General features: G+C 39.7%; 1 protein-coding gene across 1 annotated transcript; it reads left to right on the forward strand.

Moving 5' to 3' along the window:
* Window positions 1–820: 820 nt before the first annotated feature.
* LOC118821912 (terminal nucleotidyltransferase 4A-like) lies at window positions 821–15,489 on the forward strand. Its single transcript, XM_036590611.1, has 13 exons — window positions 821–2,029; window positions 2,779–2,902; window positions 3,962–4,008; window positions 4,105–4,225; window positions 4,590–4,697; window positions 4,988–5,116; window positions 7,108–7,321; window positions 7,481–7,607; window positions 8,496–8,599; window positions 8,841–9,001; window positions 10,395–10,523; window positions 11,892–12,050; window positions 13,209–15,489. The coding sequence occupies exons 1-13, from the start codon at window positions 1,359–1,361 to the stop codon at window positions 13,365–13,367; spliced, it is 2,253 nt and encodes a 750-aa protein (XP_036446504.1). The 5' UTR covers window positions 821–1,358; the 3' UTR covers window positions 13,368–15,489.
* Window positions 15,490–19,039: the final 3,550 nt, after the last annotated feature.

The following is a 19,039-nucleotide window of genomic DNA, read 5'->3' on the forward strand; positions in this document are numbered from 1 at the left end:
ATGAATCACAGAAAGATCTAACCAGTTAGCTCCCATCAACAGCACATAGACAGTTCTTATAGATGAACCATGTCATCCATGGAAGCTGCAATGTGATATATTCATTATTTATCGTGTACGTCTAACATAAACATTTCGGTTAACATTAGATACTAGTGGGTGGAGCATGACTTTTCGGAGGAAACAAGTATTGTAAATGAGATCTCCCCTTAATCCCGTGTTCTTCTAAACATTGTCCTGTCTGACATCAGAGTGAGACTGAGCCATTTTCTCCTGTTTATGAAATTTGGTTTTAGGGGGACGAATGCAGAAATAAGTGATCCTTCATTAAAACATTATTGAGATCTGCTTTATTTATAAGTATTTATAATATTGATTATCACATATGCACACATCTGCACTTTACATACATCTATCCCTGTACTTGATTCTATAAATCCCTATATTTTTATATTTTGTATTCCTCTTCCCATTTCATTTATATTCTGTCTATATTTTTTTCTGTTGTATATTCGGTTTTTATGGCAACGGACAGCTATAGTGTGTGTGGCTGTGTGACCAATAAAGCTTGATTTGATTTGATTTCTTTGAGACAATCTTAAGAAAGACGTCTTCTCCTCTAGTTTGGAGCAAGGCTAAATTACAGTCTTTTTTGCATTCGTTGATAGTTTTCTTTATAAACAGTGTTTCTGGTGGGCGTTCCTTTTTTGAACTGGGGCCTAGTTATGTAGGTACGCCACTGCACAAGCCTGTTGGGGATCACTGGAAGATCGATTATGAGAGGAAAACATTAGATTCCTAACAGCACTGTGAAAACACAACTTAAAACGTTTATAAATGAGGCTTTCACACCATAAATGAAGGTCTGTAGGGTGAGTCCTCCCTCAGATCTGCACAGTTTGATGACCAGTTTGTGGAGATCGAGGGTCGGTCTTTTCCGCCGGGCTGGGTCCTCCGACTGTCTGTATGGGTAGGTCTCAGCGTTGTGGGTGTGTTCGAGAAAGAGTTTAAAAATCCCACACATGCGCACAACGGGCTCCAGACCCCCCCTCTTTCTCACATTCACACACACAGAGAAACACACACTCGCACACACTCACTCTTACACACTCTTCTTGCGCCATATTGGACTGCTAACAGAGCGGAGCCGTTCAGCGCTGTAACCCGCTAGCACAACTCGGCTAGCGGCTAGTCCGGACTCTTAGCCCCGCTTCTGCTGGGCGCTTTTTAAACCTCTTCGCGGTTCCTGAAACTCCCCCAGGCGTCGGTTTTTATCCCCCACAGGCGAGTGTTTTTCCCGTGTCTGGGTCGTTCTGTGTGTGTGTGTTTTCTTCTCTCTTTCGGAGCCGTTCGCTCGGATGGACCCGAGGCTCACCTGGATCCAGCCCGAGCAGAAGGGACCTGCTAACGCTCTGTGGATGCGGGTGTGGGAAACCTCGCAGGGTTTACGGACCGGCACCGGGACGAACCGGGCCAGCTCCCCCACCATGGCGTCTAGTTTTCCGAAGAACAGCCCCGCCGTGGTTCCGCCGGTACCGGGCTATTCCGGCCACCATCACCTCGCTAACGGCAGCGCCGTCTCCTCCGGTTTCTGCCCGCCGGTTGACTCCTGCGGTATGATCGAGCTGGCCAACGGCGCGATAAAAGCTCCCCAAAAGGACGGCTCTCTGTCCCCGACCGAGTCCGCCGACTCGGAAACGGACAGTCCCAAGTCGGACTCTTCTGGAACTTGGGCCAAACTTCATTTCAACTTCGTCGAGCATTTGCACAACATTAACAACTACCTGCACCACCGTCGCCACCACCAACAGCAGCAGCTCCATCCCCACACTACTCTCCAGCCACACTTACACCGGCACTTCCCCTCGAAAGACCTCCAGCAGAACCACCACCAGGCCAGAAAGAAGAGCGACAACAAAGCCAGCACCTACGGCATCAACTACCTGCTCTCCAGCTCCAACGCCAACGCCAACCACTTCTTTTCAGGGACACCGTGGAAGACGAGGAGATACAGCCCCGGTATTAATGGGTGAGCTCGGTCTCTTATCCCCCTCACCAAGACCGGACCCTGTTGGTCGGTGTGGAAGCCCATTCCCGCCGGATAGAGCAGAAACATCGACCATGTTGTGTTTTTTCGGAATGTATCTCGGAATGAAGACTTAAGTCAAAACCTCAACCTAATAAGATTAAATTATGCCAAAATAACGAGTTAAGATTTAAGCAAGTAAGGAATTCTGTTGGGATAATAAGTCATTATTTTGACTAAAGTCAAGATGTTGGAAACATAAGGCATGTCCAGATACTGAGTCAGTATGTGGAGAAAGTTAATTTTAGATACCAAGTCCAAATTTTGACACACTGCTGCTGGAAACACTTTTAGTCAATCTGAGCTCTTGTCACCAGATGCCGCTAGCAGCATTAATGCTTTAGCTTAACTTTCCCTTTAACCCTGCAGTATCTTAGCCAATGCAAAATGGATGTGCTTCAGCCTGAAATTCATGAGCAAGAAAGCCCACCTTGCAGTGAATCTTAGGTTGGGCTATTAATGACTAAGCACAACAGAGGCGTAAATAATCACTGCGACCCTGTTAAGTTGAAGTGTGTGGTATTCGTTAGAGGTTCCTCCGTCCTTCCTTCAGGGTGCTGAAGTTGTAGTTTCTGCTTTTCACCTTTACTGATTGTGAAGAGCGCCTCCTTCTGATCTGAAAGCCTTTTTGCCAGGCTAGGTGTGCTCGGCGCTCCTGTTCACCTGCCTCTGTCCTGTTCATTTCCCTCTAGGCTCCACGAAGAGATAGTGGACTTCTACAACTTCATGTCCCCGTGGCCGGAGGAAGAAGCAATGAGGAGAGATGTGGTGAATCGCATTGAGACTGTGATAAAAAGCCTGTGGCCTACAGCTAATGTGGGTAACACTGCTCGGGCCGATGCAATATGTTCATTTTGTTCCTAAGCTTCAGTAACTTTTGAGGGAGCTGCGGTTTTAACCTTCTTTTCAAATGGTTTGCAATAGTTTTAAGTTTGGTACAGAGATAAATAATTACTCCTTTTTTTCATGTGAAATTATGCTAAAGCTAGTACTGGGGTTTTCTTACTTGCACCTAAAAAAGGTTTTGTGGCAGATCTTTTAACAGTTTCTCATGGCTTGCTTTGCTTTTTCTCTGATACTGGGTGCAGTCTCTGATAATTACAGAAGGAGAACCTGTGTTTTCTCACAGTTGGGTGAGCCTTTAGCCTTGCCACTTCAAGCCTCTTGAAGCTAGATCAGCTAATAGAGATGGCATATCAGTAGCAAGAGTATTGGGCCGATATTGGCAGAAAAAGCTGGTTCGGATATGGAAGGGAAAACCATTTAATCTGATCCAGTCCTGTAACAGATCTAGACTGACATGGCTTGCTCTCACACTGTTTTTTAGCTGTGTATTTCTTTCTGTGGGGTTGTAGTGTGTTTGAGTAGTTTGAGCATGATCAGATCCATTTCAGTTGCTGTTTAAGGTGTCTGTATCTGTATCAGAAAATCCTGTGAGGTATTATGCCACCACTCTATGTGGCTTTGCAATGGTTTTGTAGGCCTCTCTCAGCTGAAGTGAAAAAGCACAAGAAAAAATGCTCCGCTTCAGCATTTGCCAGTGTGTTGTCTTAGAGCCACATGCACTTTAGCTTTTCTTCCAAAAGGATGCATCATGTGGTAGTTTTTCATCCTGTCCTGTTTTTAATGAGGTGCAGGGTTTCTGGTGATGCTTGTGCAAGCAGTCTGTGATTTAGATAACTGGTAGCATAGCAATTGCTGTAGAACTACAACCACAAGGTAGTAGGAGAGGTCTCGGCATTCTTTAACTTAACTCACTTTCTAAGCTTTCTAGCCAAAACTGCCTTTTTGTCAGATTTCAAATGTTCAGATCTGTTGGCTGTCAGAAATGAATAGTCTTTAAAATCTAATGTACATTTTCATTTTTTTATTCAGGTCCAAATTTATGGCAGTTTCCGTTATGGACTCTATCTCCCAACAAGGTGATGAACTGAATCTCATTTAAAATCTTGTTCATTTATATATATGTTGTTTTAAAGGACAGTTATTAGTAATCATCTCTTTCTTGGTTCTGACAGTGACATTGACCTGGTGGTGTTTGGGAACTGGGAGCGGCCTCCTCTGCAGCAGCTTGACCAGGCCTTTAGGCAGCAGGACTTTGTCGAGCCTTTCTCCATCAAAATACTGGATAAAGCTACAGTCAGTCTTCTGACTTTAAAATACTTCAGAAAGCTACACACTTAGGCCCTCTCAGTCCATGTTTGGTTGGCTCTGAAAAGCTCTGGTTTATTGCATTTACCTAATTTCAGTGTATTTCTTTGTACTTAGTAAAAGAACAGAAATCCCAGTTACTCAACACACTAATAATAGAAGCCCATCACCAGTTGCTTCAGCACTTCCGTTCTTTTTCTACGTACAGGGAACCACATCAAGCTTATTGTATGTCGTAATTGAAAGTCTACTACAGATATGGCAGTTTACCATAGAAATACAACACCGTTGTAAAGCTAATGGATGGGTGTCAGTCATTTTGATATTAACTGATCTTGATGCTTCTCCTCAGGTTCCTATAATTAAACTCACTGACAGAAAAACGGAGATGAAAGTTGACATCAGCTTTAATGTAGAAACTGGGGTCGACACTGCATGCTTTATTAAGGACAACTTGAAGGTAAGTTTTTACTTTTAGTCTAGAATAGAAGAAATTGTCTGGTGTATATTATGATATCTTTATATAAGAAGATGCATTGTCCTGTTTTTAGCTGGTGATGCTTAGCAAGCTTTTTGTTTCCTTGAAAAACCTAATTCCTCATGCAGCTTTTGTGAGTACTGATTATGAAGCATAGTTGCTCTTTAGAATTCAAAATATGCATCTGATGAATTTTTTTTTCTCTCTCTCTCTCTCTCTCTCTCTCTCTCTCTCTCTCTCTCTCTCTCTCTCTCTCTCTCTCTCTCTCTCAGAAATACTCAGTGCTGCCGTACCTGATATTTGTTTTGAAGCAGTTCCTACTGCAGAGAGATCTAAATGAAGTGTTCACTGGAGGCATCAGTTCCTACTGCCTCATTTTAATGGCTATCAGCTTCTTACAGGTGAGGGAGGAAAAAAATCCTGCCAAAATTGATTTATGGTGAATCTCAACTGCACATAGTTGTAAGCAAATACAAAGTCTGTATAGGGAAGTCTGTCCACTCGAAAAACACAAAACTGAAAGCCAAATTGTTTTATAAAGTCTCATCGTTTTGGCTCAGTAACGCACAAAAAAAGTTACAAGCTTTCCCATTCAGGGTCCAATCAGTGACCCAGCTCCTCCTTTATAACATCTGGGGTGAATATCCGACTGCGGCACTTTGACTGCCTTGCTGAGAAACTAAACGAAATTTCACCACTAAAGAATGGCTTAAATGGTTTTCATAGCCAAACAGTTTTGTTCTCGTGGTCAAAGGTAGATGGGACGCAACACTCAACATTGAAGGTGATGTTTGCCTACTTGTAGTTCTGTTCTGTCGTTCTCTTATTTAAATCTTTGTTGAAATTGTTGAAGCTCTGTTCTGGAAAACTACATAAACTACATAATGCATTGTGTCTATGTAGCACCTCTAATGCATTAATACACTCAAAGTGCTTACCAGCTACTGAAATGAAAGAAGATAAATTGAGAGAACAGAAGATGTAGGCAACCAAAGGATAACAGCAATGCAAATACGTAGATGACTCCTTTTTTTGGTCCTTGTCAGTACTCTGGCTACATAATTATGTGCAAGTTTGTAAATAGACAGTAAGCAACGACTTAGTTACCTAGTTTGGCAAATCAGTCTCCTGGAATCTTGAAGTGAAAATGTTTCTGATATGAAAGAATAGGGTTCTGGAGACCTTATTTATTTATTTATTTTTTTGCTGTGCTCTTTTCTGAATACTTTTTCCCAGATTAAAAACTCATTTAATTTTTAATGAGTGCTGGCAATTTGAGCCAGTGAGCTGCTAATGGTGGTGCTGCCTTTAACAGCATTCTTCCAATGACTATTTGCAAGATGAATATTACTATGCTTCTCATCCAGTCACAGCCATCTCTAAATGGTCTAATTGGCCAGAATTATTAGGAGATGGTTAAGAGGTGTTAGAGGAATGTATAACACCCGACACATGCTATCCTGATCGTCTGAAGGGTAGTACTGATTTTGTTACTGAAACTGTAAGTTGCATCATTTTAGTAAGAAATGTAATGATAAACATTAAGATCAGTTACCTAAATAAGTCAGCTTTTCTGCTGCTTAGCTGCTGTTAACTTGATAAATCAAGGACTCATGTTTGTGTTTAAGACATAAGTTAAATATAAATAGAAATGCACTTGTCATTCTTTGTATTGTATCATTAAAGTTTAAGACCTCATATAAAAATCCTCCTCAGTTGCTCTGAGTAGCTCCAATGTTAGCTTAGCATTAACTTGGGTGTTGGCTCATTTGAAGGGGTCACCATCTTGGCTCAAACCTCTTTCTTATCAAACATGAAAACCTACCGCTTTATCAGCCAGTCATATTTAAAAGACAGCTTTGTGAACAAGTAATCTGTGGTTTGTGAACCACTATTCTGTGGTTTAGATCAGTTTTTGAATAAAAGAATATTTTCTAATTGGTTAATCTTGGTAATGGCTAAAGCATGCTTTGAGCAGGTATGAACTGATGTGAGAATTGTGGGCTGATGTTGCTAACTGAAATTTTTCATTTACTTATCTGCTGACGCATAAACATTTATAAAATGTTGATTATAAAATTGGGTCTGGATCCACCATGGTTACTTTGAGGGTTACAAAGGCAGTAAAATTAATGACTTCTGACATGGTTGCAATAGCCTAGTATAGCCTAAATATTCAACTATCTGATTGTTTTTCTGATTTGTTTTTTTTTATGTAATTGTACTTATTTACATGCTTAATTGCTTATTTTATAGCACATATCTGCCAGTACCAATATGATTCCGATATTTATGCATCCCTGTCTTTAAATCCAGAAAATTCATTTTAAAACTTGATTTAGACCTTTATGTTTAGAATGACGTCCCCCCACCTCACTGTTCTGTGTTTCAGCTCCACCCCAGAATTGACTGCAAGGGCTCTAATATCAATCTAGGCATTTTGCTCATTGAGTTCTTTGAGTTGTACGGTCGGAATTTTAACTACCTGAAGACGGGCATCCGTGTGAAGAACGGAGGGGCGTACCTGGCCAAGGAAGAGATGATGAAAGCCATGACTAATGGATATAGACCCTCAATGCTGTGTATCGAGGACCCAAACGAAGAAGGTGTGTGTTTTCAAGTGTTTGGTTAAGAGTGCTGGATATTGAATTTCTTCTTGCCAAACAGAAATCTCCATTCCTGCATTAGCTTCTTCTGTAGTTATGTGCATGATAAGGGTTGTGGGCTTAATAGATTGTTGGTTCTCTTATGTACGTCTGTCTCAGGTAATGATGTAGGTCGCAGCTCTTACGGTGCCATGCAGGTTAAGCAGGTGTTCGACTACGCTTACATCGTCCTGAGTCACGCTGTCTCTCCCCTGGCCCGCTCCTATCCCAACAAAGACATGGACAGGTCAGTTTCTGCCCAACGGTTAAAGGTGAAATACAAGCATTTACCCGGATACAACAGTCTGGCTGAAACGCTGTAATAAGTAATATACAGGAGTGAAAAAAGTACAGAAAAAGCTAAGTATGGGAACTGAACAAAAATCTTACTCAATTAAAAATGTAATTATGGAGCTAAAAATGTACTTGAGTGAAAGTAAATAAGAATCTATAAAGTATATAAAAATAAGAGGCAAATGTTTTACCAAATACTTAAAACCCTTTTGATGTTATTTCTTTGTGCAGCAGTAAATCAGTTGTACTGATCCTCACACAAATATAACTTAGCATAGTTTTTAGCATAGTTGTTTGTTGTAAATTTCATTCAGTAAATCAAAATGAGTATTTAAATCATTTTGTACCAAGTTTTTAAAAAGACACATCCTGTTTACACTGTTCCCATTTTCTCAAATTTAATCAACCAGCCAGAACAGAAGTACTTGAGTATGCTGTTATCTGTAGAATAGAGGAGACAGGAATCAATTCAAGATGCCCAGCACTGTTTTTAAGTTAGCAATGTTTGATTTGTTTATTATTATTATTATCTGCCCTTTTATTTTTATATATATATATATATATATATATATATATATATATATATATATATATATATATATATATATATATATATATACACACACACACACACACACACACACACACACACAAATAAATAAATATATATACGCGTGCTCTAAACTACAGGTAAAACCACTCAGAACATGGCCAAGAACTAATAAGTGGTGATATTTAAAAATGTCAGTACTGATGAAGATGGTAGTTTCCACTCTGTTGTGGATAGAAATTCAGTAGTTGTGTGGAACAATCTTTAATGATCTTTAATGTTTTCCTTTAGCACACTAGGCCGGATAATCAGATTGACCCAGGAGGTGATTGAATACAGGGAGTCGATCATCAAGAGATGGAGAAACAGACACAATGCCAGAATAAACAGCTGTCGTGAGTTCACTTTTTATAAAATCGACTTGCAGGAAACATATTTCAGAAATTATTTAGTGGAAGTCGCAACCATCTCCTTTTTGGTTGTTTTCAAGTTAATTGGATAAAATAAGTTAAAATAAATAAAAAAAGATCTGAATTGTTGAGTTGGCTTTCTCTTTTTGCATTTCCACAGAATCACTGACTCCTCAGAAATGGCTTTGTATTAAAAGACTGTTTTAACTGTGTGTGTGTTGAACAGTTCCTCAGCTCGGAGGTGATTCAGAGGAGCAGCAGAGAGACTCCTCATCTCCTCAAAGTGCTGATTCCATCATGTCTCAGTCCAGCCCTCAGCAGCACTCATCATCGTCATCATCCTCATCCTCTTCTTCCTCTGTTTCCTCCTTGTCAGGAAGTGACATTGTAAGATTGCAGAGTTATTTTGTGAGGATCTTTTGTTTTTGATCTCATTGTTCTGCAGTCCTATCTTTGGTAACATTCACTAGAAATGTACGAGTCATAAATTATCATTTAATTCTGAATTTATTTATTTATTAGTTTTTTATATATACAGTCAAGTTTGCGGCGAGTTGATTTCTTTTACTAGTATCTTAGATTCATAATTTTTTATTTATTTATTTATTTTAACAGGGCCAATGCATATTAATCAGCATCATTGTTTCATAATGTAAATTTCCTAGATTTAGCCAGATGGCTATTTCTTTTGTCTGCGGTCCCTGGGCAGATTGGTAGTAAATATGGTATTTAAATTAAACAATGCATCTCAGAGGCAAAAAACAAAAATTGCAAGGCAACGTTAGAAAGTGCTTAGTAACGAAACACCTTAAACTACCAGCCAGCTTAAAAAGATACAAAATATATTTAATATAATTTAATGTTATGTTGTCAGAGTATCCAGTAACTTTTTAATTTATGTAATGGGCCATTGCTGCTCAAAGTCAGAAGGAAGAGAATTAGTCATGTGACGCATGGAAAGAAAATACAGATTGACCAGAAACAATTTTCCCTAATGCTGTTTTGCAGTCACCTTGTGTAATGGCCCTTGTCTTTCATTCATACATTTATTTTTTGTGTGTAAATGTGGACAGTTAGACATATAGCCATTCACACCTGGCATTTCCATGTGTGTCAAATGCATCTCCAATGACCACGTGATCTTTCGTTGCTGGAGGAAAGGGACCATCCACGTTTGTCAGCCTCTTGCGGCGTTTGTTGTAAAACAGAGGTTTCCATGTGACTCCCTGTTTGTATGAATTTAAGGACTGTTGCGACATATTCGATAAGCAATATAATAAATAGTGACTTTTTTTTTTAAACTAGAAGATACTGTGCTAATTATTTTCAGGTATCACCCAGGCCTACTTCATACTACAAAGGTTACGTGGTCATATGCGTCCCTGTCCATCCCTGAATGTGATTTGGATGAGTCACGATGTGTCTCGGACGCGTTGTACACCGTTCATACTTAAGAGGCAGCTTTTGCGTAAAGTACATTATATTTTGGTACAGGTGTAGCAGTTGCGTTTTAAATACAGCGCTAGGGCATGTGCCTAGCTCACTTTATTTACCTAGTAAAATTGCAATCTAAATAAAAATAAATGGACTCATTGCGTGGATAGAAAAGAAAAATCTGCTGATTCCAATCTTGGCAGATCATGCGTGTATAAACGGTCATGTAAGAGCAGTACTGTTCAGTTTGGGTTTTAAGTTCAGATCTAGTCTTTCTGCTCTGACTGTTCACATTGGTGTCAAGAATCATCAAGAGAGATGGTGTCTCTTTCCCTGATTTTTCCAGGACTCTGACTCAGTTCCATGTGGAACCAAGCAGCTTCAAGCTTTCCCAGAATCCACCTTGCCCAGCACACAGCAGAGGCCACAAAACAGGGCAAATCCATCTGAAACAGTTTCATCCTCCAATGGACAGGTAGGGCTACCACAGAGTTTCACAGCAATGGCTGGGGACAGCACTATCTCACTATGACCCTGAATCTGTCCAGCTGAATAGCATCTTGATTTGGTAACTTAGTAACAGACTTTTACCTGAAATATCCATTCACCTCTGAAGAGCTGCGCTGCTTAGGTGTAGATCTAAGATGTAAACCTAAAGGCCAGAAGATGTTCCTTTAGGTGCCCCTGCCCCACTTTGGCTCAGCAGTCCTGTCAAGAATACTTAGTTTCAAGGGATAATGAAGATGACGATATTAAAGTTTGTTTGTTGTGGCTGCAGTAATAGCAAAGGACATATTAGACTAAACTTTCTGGTTTAAAAAAAAAAATCATCTTTAAATCGGGGGTTGTTCCAAACTTTTGCAACTCATGACCCAAACAAGTGACTGCAAATCTTCCACAGCCCACAAGATTTACTCTGTCTGGTCGTGTCTTTCTGACTCGCCTAATAAGATAGCCGATGTTGTTTGACAGCCATCAACTTGGATGTCAGGCTGTGTTTTGGCTCCATTCGATTTTGGTTTAGAAATGTACACTAAGTTTAGTCTCAACGTGATGGTGTAAATTGTTTTGGCTTCAAAGCTTCATTTGACAAGAGCTCTAAACAAACAGCGGTAGCTGCTCATTTTCAGTTCCTGCGCGTGTAAAACCTGGCTCTAGCTACTCACTGCTTCGTTTCGTTTTGGTTTATCTCAGACTGACTACTTCGCTTGGACAAGCCTTGGGATCCTTCCTTTTGAAAGATCCTGATTTTAACCGTTTATACGTGATGGATGAATTCCAATCAGAAGGCGAATAGTTTTACATAGACTTGCACTGTAGATATAAACATAATTAGCTATGATTTAGTGAGCTTAATAGAAATATTTTATTTTTGTTATCACAGCAATATTTGTCATTTAAAATGACATTTGGGGGAATGTCTAATTTTGTCAGTTAAAAATAAATAAATAAAGACAGACAACGGCCGCCTAGCAGTACCATCACTGCACACTGGGCGGACTGCAGCCCACGAGTTGAAAAACACTGCTTTAAATGATGCGTGTGGTCAGTCTGACAAATTGTAATACATTTTAGGAAATGTATGAGCATGCTTTTGTGATGCAGCTTCTGTTTTATTGCATTGTAAAACACTGAAGAAGGCATAATAATGTTAAGTTATTTATTTAATAATATAATGATTAAATTTCAGATGTGTAAATAGTAAATGATGCATGATTGGTTATAGAAATCATTAATTCATGCTTAAAATCTTTCTTTCTTTCTTTCTTTCTTTCTCTCTCTCTCTCTCTCTCTCTCTCTCTCTCTCTCTCTCTCTCTCTCTCTCTCTCTCTCTCTCTCTCAGCTGCGAAAATCACTCCCTGCGAATGTGGTGGTGCCCTCGCTTTTGCCAGGGAGACCAGCATGTGTGGACGGGTGTGTTCCATTTAGTGCTGGTTACCGGCTGCCCTCCCCTGTCTACCTCAGCCCCCTTCCGGGCTCTCACCACCAGCACTACGCCAAGGTAAGGAGGCCTCTCTTACTTTAGCTGTTGCCTTAAGAACGTCATTTTGCTGGCTAGATCGGCTCTTTATTAGTTGCTTTTGTAGCTGGCCGTTGGATTAATAAAGAAATGAATCATTTTAGTTAGTGTGACGAGCTCAATGTACGCTGCTTGTCTTTTTGGTGTTTATCAGGCTTTTCATGTACACTGCTGTAGATTTACTTTAATTGAAAGCTGGCTTGTACATCAATTTGCAAAACCTTTTTGTGAAAAGTTGCAGGTGTTTTCAGTAATGTAATATGCAGCTGCCTTTGGGTATTCTGGCCTAAAACTAGAGTTTGATGTTATTTGTTGTATTATGAATGTAGTATTCTGTAGTGCAGAATTATTGGTTTGACAATTTATAATTTTGTTTTTTTTTGTTCATCAGTATTCTCTCATTGCAGTAGCCAGCATGCATTAAGCAAATACATCGCACAGTCATTGGGAATCTGTGTGGTGTCACCCAGTCCTGACTGTTAGCCTAGCCTGATCTGTAGGCTAATGAATACAACCAAGCTTCTATTCTATCCATATTCAGCCCTAAATTATTGCCAGAGAGAAGTTTTTTTAAATTTTTTTTTAATTAGTTTTTTTGGTCTAGGTTTTTTTTTGTTTTTTTTTCCCCCCCCTCAGGGAAAAGATGCCACTCTGAGGGCCACGTTGGTACCTTGCTTTCTAGCAGTCGGTGTTCCCTCTGCATTCACCAGATGACAGAAAGCAAACAAAATTCAAATCCATTTCAAAACGGCTCAAATCTTAAATGTACCACAAAGCAGATTTTCAAATGTTCCTGCCATCTTTACCATGCATCAGAAAAGGGTATTCCTGGTGTTTAAATTGGTAAATCTCAATCTAGAGACCACTTAACTCTAAGCTTTATGATGTGAGTAGGCTTGTTTACAACAGATGTAAACAGTGTGATGATTACATGCTCATTTTTGGCTGGAACACCTCTTTAACTGTTTACATCTTGCCGATCGAACAACAAAAGTTGTTACCAAGTGAGTGACACCCCTTGACGATGTGATTTAAATGTTTCAAATAGATGAATAAGTTCAAACTTGTGAAGGGATACTTTCTGAAGAGGTTCCTGTGCTTGTGTGCATTAATAGAGCTTTTTTCCCCCACTACCTCCAGTTTAATAATGGTCAGAGGTTCGGACTGAAGGGGCCGCTGCACACCAGCAGCTTTGAGCCTGGAGTAATGCCAGGACCCCGAGCTCTTCCTCCACAGCACAACCGCAACACTTGGCGCCGCCGCAGGAGGGACACAGCACCCTCCAGCCTTAGCAGATAGAGCCGGCACTTCTGCCGCAGGTCAAAGGTAGCACTTCCTTTATAGGTGGCCGCCAAACCCACTCCCTGCTCTCTGACGCACGTGGTCTTGATCTCCAGGTCACAGCGTGTGCATCTGACATGTGACTGCCTGTTTGGATGTACTTGTTTGTTTATACGTAATCACTGTTCACCTTTTTTCTTTTTTTTCTTTTTTTTTATTTTAATATTTGACCCTTCCTCCTCCACTTTTTTGTTTTTGTTTTGTTTTTTGTTTTGTTGTCTGGTGGCTGTAGTCTTTTACGTTTTGTAGAAGTTAAATTTGGGTTTCTGTTTGTGGTGCACACTAAACTTTTCAGCACAGCCAGGCTGTGCTTGGAATAATATTTAGTATAACTCTTGTGCAATATGGGTCTTTGTTTTAATTTGAAATTTTTAGTTCATTTTTTTAATTTAATGTTTGTCAAAGTTTACATTTTGTGTTCTGTAATGAATGTAAGACTGTGGTGAGGTTTATTTGATGTTCTTATGTGCATAACATTTTTAGCATGTTCAAATCCAAGCCATGAACATTTCCGTGAGCCGTGATTTGTGGTTTTGCGCATGCTAAAACCCTATTTATGTACTCGATTCCGCAAGACGTCCTCCCGATGCGCCGGCCTGCCATACGTGCATTTCAGCTTCCGCACCAGCAGATGGAGCCATTGTTCTTAAACTGCTCTGTGCCAAAATCCTATGGCTACTACAACCGGAGGCCTGATAGACCAAGTGTTCCTTATGTTATAGCCTACGTCTTGTCTTTTCACAGCCAGCAACGTACCAAATCGCTTTTCCTTGATTTTTATACTTGATTAATGTTGACTTTTTATTTTGGGTCGGATTTTTGACTCACTGCAATTCTTTGTGGCCAGCTGAATAGTTGGGTCAGGGCACGTTTCTGGGGTTAATTTAACCGTCTTGCTGAGGCCTCATTGTCACTTTTACTTTATCATTTGAGTCGCATCGAAGCTCGAGGGACACTAGGATGAAGCGAGCTTGTCCTTTAGTCCATTTGAAATCAGTGTATTTGTTTGTTTGTTTGTTTTTTTGTTTTTTCATTTTTTTTTATTATTATTATTTTTTTTTATATAAGGGATCTCCAAAAAAGGTTTGCTTGCCCAGAGGCAAGACTACTTAGTGATTCCGTTATGGAATCTTTCTCTGTCGGCTTCTCGTTCTGTCGAGCAATGCAAGTACACAAACAAATGACCAACAGTGTAATCTTTTTGCTTCCTTTTTTAATTTTTGGGTAGAAACTGCCAAAAGTATGGCTTGCAGTTTTATTATGACTTCTGTAAAATTCTCTAGAGACAATTCTTCCAAATGAACAGACTTTGTTGATGGCGCAGCTTGTTCCAGTGCCAAATTTTAGCGCATCAGTCTACTTCCAAACTTCTAGGCCAGTTAGATCCAGCACCGTGCAGTATTTCTACCAGTGTTCTATGCAAAGTGTATTTTGATATTTATTTGCTTACAGAGGCAAGTTGTCATTGCCAATTTGTCATTTACCTATACTCATGCCACTATAATAGTAAGCACTCTGGTACAGGATGGTAAAAGTGATCTTTAGCTCAATGGTGGGATCATGTACTGTTCACTTTTTTCTTTTTTTAAAATACTAAAGGAACTTTAACTGTGTCCTGCCAAATATTCCATGGAGCACTCAATTTTATTTTTTATTTACGTTCATCCCAAAGACCATCTTAAAGTATGCCCAGCTGTGTAACACATTTTCAGCTGTTTGTCTCTAGCACCCCCAAAAGTGGCTTCCTCATTGACCTTGGTACATATACAGTGCTGGAGAATTACCAAAAGGAGAATCCTGCTTTGCACTCCATGGACTTGGGAAGGGGACATGGCTGAGCACATGGATAATTCTGTCAGTCTTTACTTCAGCCACGTTCCCACTGAATGAAAATGGTGTCCACGTGGGCCAAATACATGTCATCTTCAAAAAGGTGACATTTGAATGTAACCTGAAGTAAATAAGGTTTTGGTGGGGGGGGGGAGTTTTTGCCTTTTTTTGTCCCTGGATATTTTTATGTAAAGTTTTTTCTACAGATTATTTTTAAAATAAATATCTTAAAAGACTGACTATTGTGTTTACTTATTGGCTTCTTTTTTGTTTCACTCCTTATTGCCCCCCACACCTCCATTGAAGTTAGCATTTTTCAATCACACAGTCTCAGCTAATCCAAAATCTGCTTGTGGATATTTTACACTTCCCAGGACCCAGTTCCTGTAGCTTCTGGTATAGTCCTGTTTGCCCTGATGAGAACAAAGTCTCGCCTTGATCCAGGAAGCAAAAGCTGTGAAGGCCCTGTCCTGCTGATCCTCTTCGTTCCACTTGGAGGCGCTCTTGCATCACCATCATTAAGCCCTTTCCCGTGAGCAACCTCTTGCATCTCAACCCCATTACTCATGCCATTAAAAAGCACCATTTCCTATTTGTCCAAACTGCAATTACAGTACCAACGTAGTCGATCCCTTGAGATGGTTCTAGTCTTCTGTGAAGTTGCGTTAAGATTAAGTATCTTAAAGGGTTCTATGTACCACTTTACCGGCACTGCTTCATTTGCTTTTGGGTCCCACTCTGGACCAGCACTTATCTGCAGTATATTGCTTAATGCTGCACTTGTTCCTCTGCAGCTGCATCAATAGAAGGCTAATCATTGATCACAGCATTTGGAGCCCTGTCCTGCATTCACATGGTGTCTCAGCAGTGAGGACAACTATGGCGGAAGCCACAGAGAAGCTGGGTAGGGAAAATCTGATTGGACCCTTAAATGTCCCTCTCCTGTCATTCACTACCTGCAGGTGAGGAGTGATATTTAAAAAATCTCTGCATCTGTTGCATCATCAGAAATTACCACAGAATCGCTGCAGTGGTCTTCTGCTGGACTTCAATTTAAACATTAACAGAATCCATTGTGACTAGCAAAAATGGCTGTTTTTCAGCATTACGCAGCTGCCAACAAGAGAGCGACAGGGTATATAAAAAACAGTGACACATTCATACTCAATGTAAGTTGTAGTCAGAATCAGCAGAGATCAGTGTCTCTCTCTCTCTCTCTCTCTCTCTATCTATATCTATCGATCTATATCTCTCTCTCTCTCTATATATATATATATATATATATATATATATATATAAAAATTTGCCCTCACCCACTTTGACTCACCACTTGGATATGTCACACATAATCGGCTAGCTTAGCTAATCGGAAAGCCATGCAGACTTCTTTTCTGTAAAGTTTGGTCATAACCTCCATAACGTCTGTGAGTAATTGCGTTGTTTCCCTGTTCATATTTTTGTTATTAGCCATGTAGCCTTTAGCATGCTAACCAGCCTGCTAGCAGAGGAAAGCGATGCAATTGTATCAGCAGTCATGTAAAATAGCTAGCTTAGCTAATCGGATGGCCATTTGCTGGGCTTTTTGTAACTTAAAGCCCAGCAAATCGAATGCCTTCGTTTTGAAATATAAAGCATTTAAAGTACTTTTCTGCTATTGCTTACAAACGGCTGTGATAAGGGAAATGTGTCGGTTAGGCAAAGATTTCTGGGCAAGTTCTGCTGCTGAATGATCTGCTCATATCCAGTGCACTCTTACAATCTCAACATGTACCACAGTACCTGGTCTTTGTGTACGAAGTATCAAATGTGACAGAACGGTGAGCAATGATGAAAAAATTCTGTTCCTATTTATGTTATATAGAGTTGATGGTTTTCCAGTATATGGAACAGTGTTTGAGGCTAATTTCGAGTATAGCGCGAGAGTTCAGTACAGGCAGCTAAGGAGCACGGCATGCAGTCGCAGGCTTATCAGCGATGGGTGAGGAAAATCTGCTTATAAAGGTCATACACGAAGCCTTCATGTACTAACAAATGAAGGCTGTCTCGGAGGGTGTGAAGGTAGGCCTGAGGGAGCATCTGGGGGAATTTTACAGGCACGTAGCTGGGAACAAATGGGGAGTGAAAGCTCAGATGAGGTCTGGGAATGAGCACAAAACCAATTTCATTTTGAAGGTCGCCTACTAGATCTCTCCCTCTTGCTGACCGCTCTGCGTTCAGTACTGGATGCAGTAATGCTGACCAAGGTGAGAAAGCAAGAGTATTAGAGTATTTTAACAGGTCGATTCTCAAGTTTAAAACACGTGTTGCTTTCTAAGCAAGTAGGCAATTAGAAGTTTCAGCACAACCACTGCACCTTGAACTAAGCATTTATAATGTTTTTCAGTTGACACAATTCAGCTGAGAGATTGTGTACAGGAAGTTAAGAGCTTTGGCAAAAAAGACTAAAAACTGACCTAGTAAAAACTCTTAACTGCACCAGTTACTTTGATTCACTCCACTCGTGTTCACAAATTTCTCCTTAAACATTCTAATATTTTGGGCACTGAAGAATTAAGTTTTCTCACTAGATATTATTTAAAATGTTTAATTCCATCAAGGTAAAAGGTTCTTCAGGTAGAGGAAGTCTGTGATTTTCTTACTCTGGCTTGTTGTAAGTGGATTACTGCACAGTGTACAGTGCAACAGTTCTGTAAGACATTTGGCTTCATCAGACAACTGAAATATCAGTTTGGATTTTTTGCCAAAAAATCAAATTTACACTTTGAATTTTACCCCAAATGTAGTCAATAAATCAAGACATGTTTGATGTCTGAGGTTTACTTCTTTAGTTTTGTCCTGGAGCTACAAGGCTAATGTAGCCAAGAAGTAATGGAAGCTTAAACAATGCCTAAATCATGACACCCTTGCATCAAACTGTGTTGAGTTGTTAAGTAATCATACACAGATTGCTTTGTGGTTTCTAACACTATCTGACTTTTGGTTATCTGTAGAAGTAGTCAAAAGTACCTCACATAGCTAACAGTAGTGGCAGCCATTTTGAGGGCTGAATTTTCTTTGCTTTTGTCCATTTTTATAGACACTTGTGTAATAAAATGTCAAACCACAAAAGTAAGTCTATTTGAGAGTAACAACACAATATTGATTAGTGGGTTATAAACTTCCAGAGGCATAAAAAATTGGACTTGAGTCATAGATTTGATTACTTCTGATTAGACTTGCAACTCAACATTGATTTTAACACCACTGACTCAGATTTGGACTTTGACTTTATGAATTAAAAAAGATCGACCCCTCCACAAGCTTTTTTGTCATATTATTAAGAACTTCCACAAGCCATGTATTTTATTATACAGCAGTATTTAACATAGAAACCTTCGCTTTGTGAAGTAGCCTTTTTTTATCCAATTACCACTAGTATGGAAATGCTAATTTTGCTAGCACTTCTGTTGTTTTGGCTATGTTATGTTAGAGCCAAGCTAGCAGTGATGTACATTCTTTTTTTTTTGTTGTTGTTGTTTTTGCTTTAACAATATTTTTAACAATATTTGTCTTATTTAAACAGACATTTGAAGCTTGTTAGACATGCATGTTAAATATTGTTTACTTATTTTCAGTTAATCCTAAGTAAAGTAGTTAAACTTAAAGTCAACTTAAAGCCTTACTGAATATTATTGGAGGAACCAAGTAGCATTCTCTGCTGTTCTGTGTCACAGGCCCAGTCAAAAACCTTGGTCAAGCTTTCAGTCCATGGAAGAGATTTCTCCAGATCCCTTGAATTTTTTGATGCTGATATGCCTCCA

The sequence above is a fragment of the Colossoma macropomum genome, unplaced genomic scaffold, assembly GCF_904425465.1.
Source record: "Colossoma macropomum unplaced genomic scaffold, Colossoma_macropomum, whole genome shotgun sequence".
Classification (NCBI taxonomy): Eukaryota; Metazoa; Chordata; class Actinopteri; order Characiformes; family Serrasalmidae; genus Colossoma; species Colossoma macropomum.

Excerpts from the sequence above, each read along its gene's own strand:
- LOC118821912 (XM_036590611.1), top strand. The coding sequence starts at position 1,359 with ATGGACCCGAGGCTCACCTGGATCCAGCCCGAGCAGAAGGGACCTGCT. Across the intron at positions 2,903-3,961 it reads GCCTGTGGCCTACAGCTAAT|GTCCAAATTTATGGCAGTTT; the intron begins GTGGGTAACACT and ends TTTTTTATTCAG. Across the intron at positions 9,002-10,394 it reads CCTTGTCAGGAAGTGACATT|GACTCTGACTCAGTTCCATG; the intron begins GTAAGATTGCAG and ends TGATTTTTCCAG.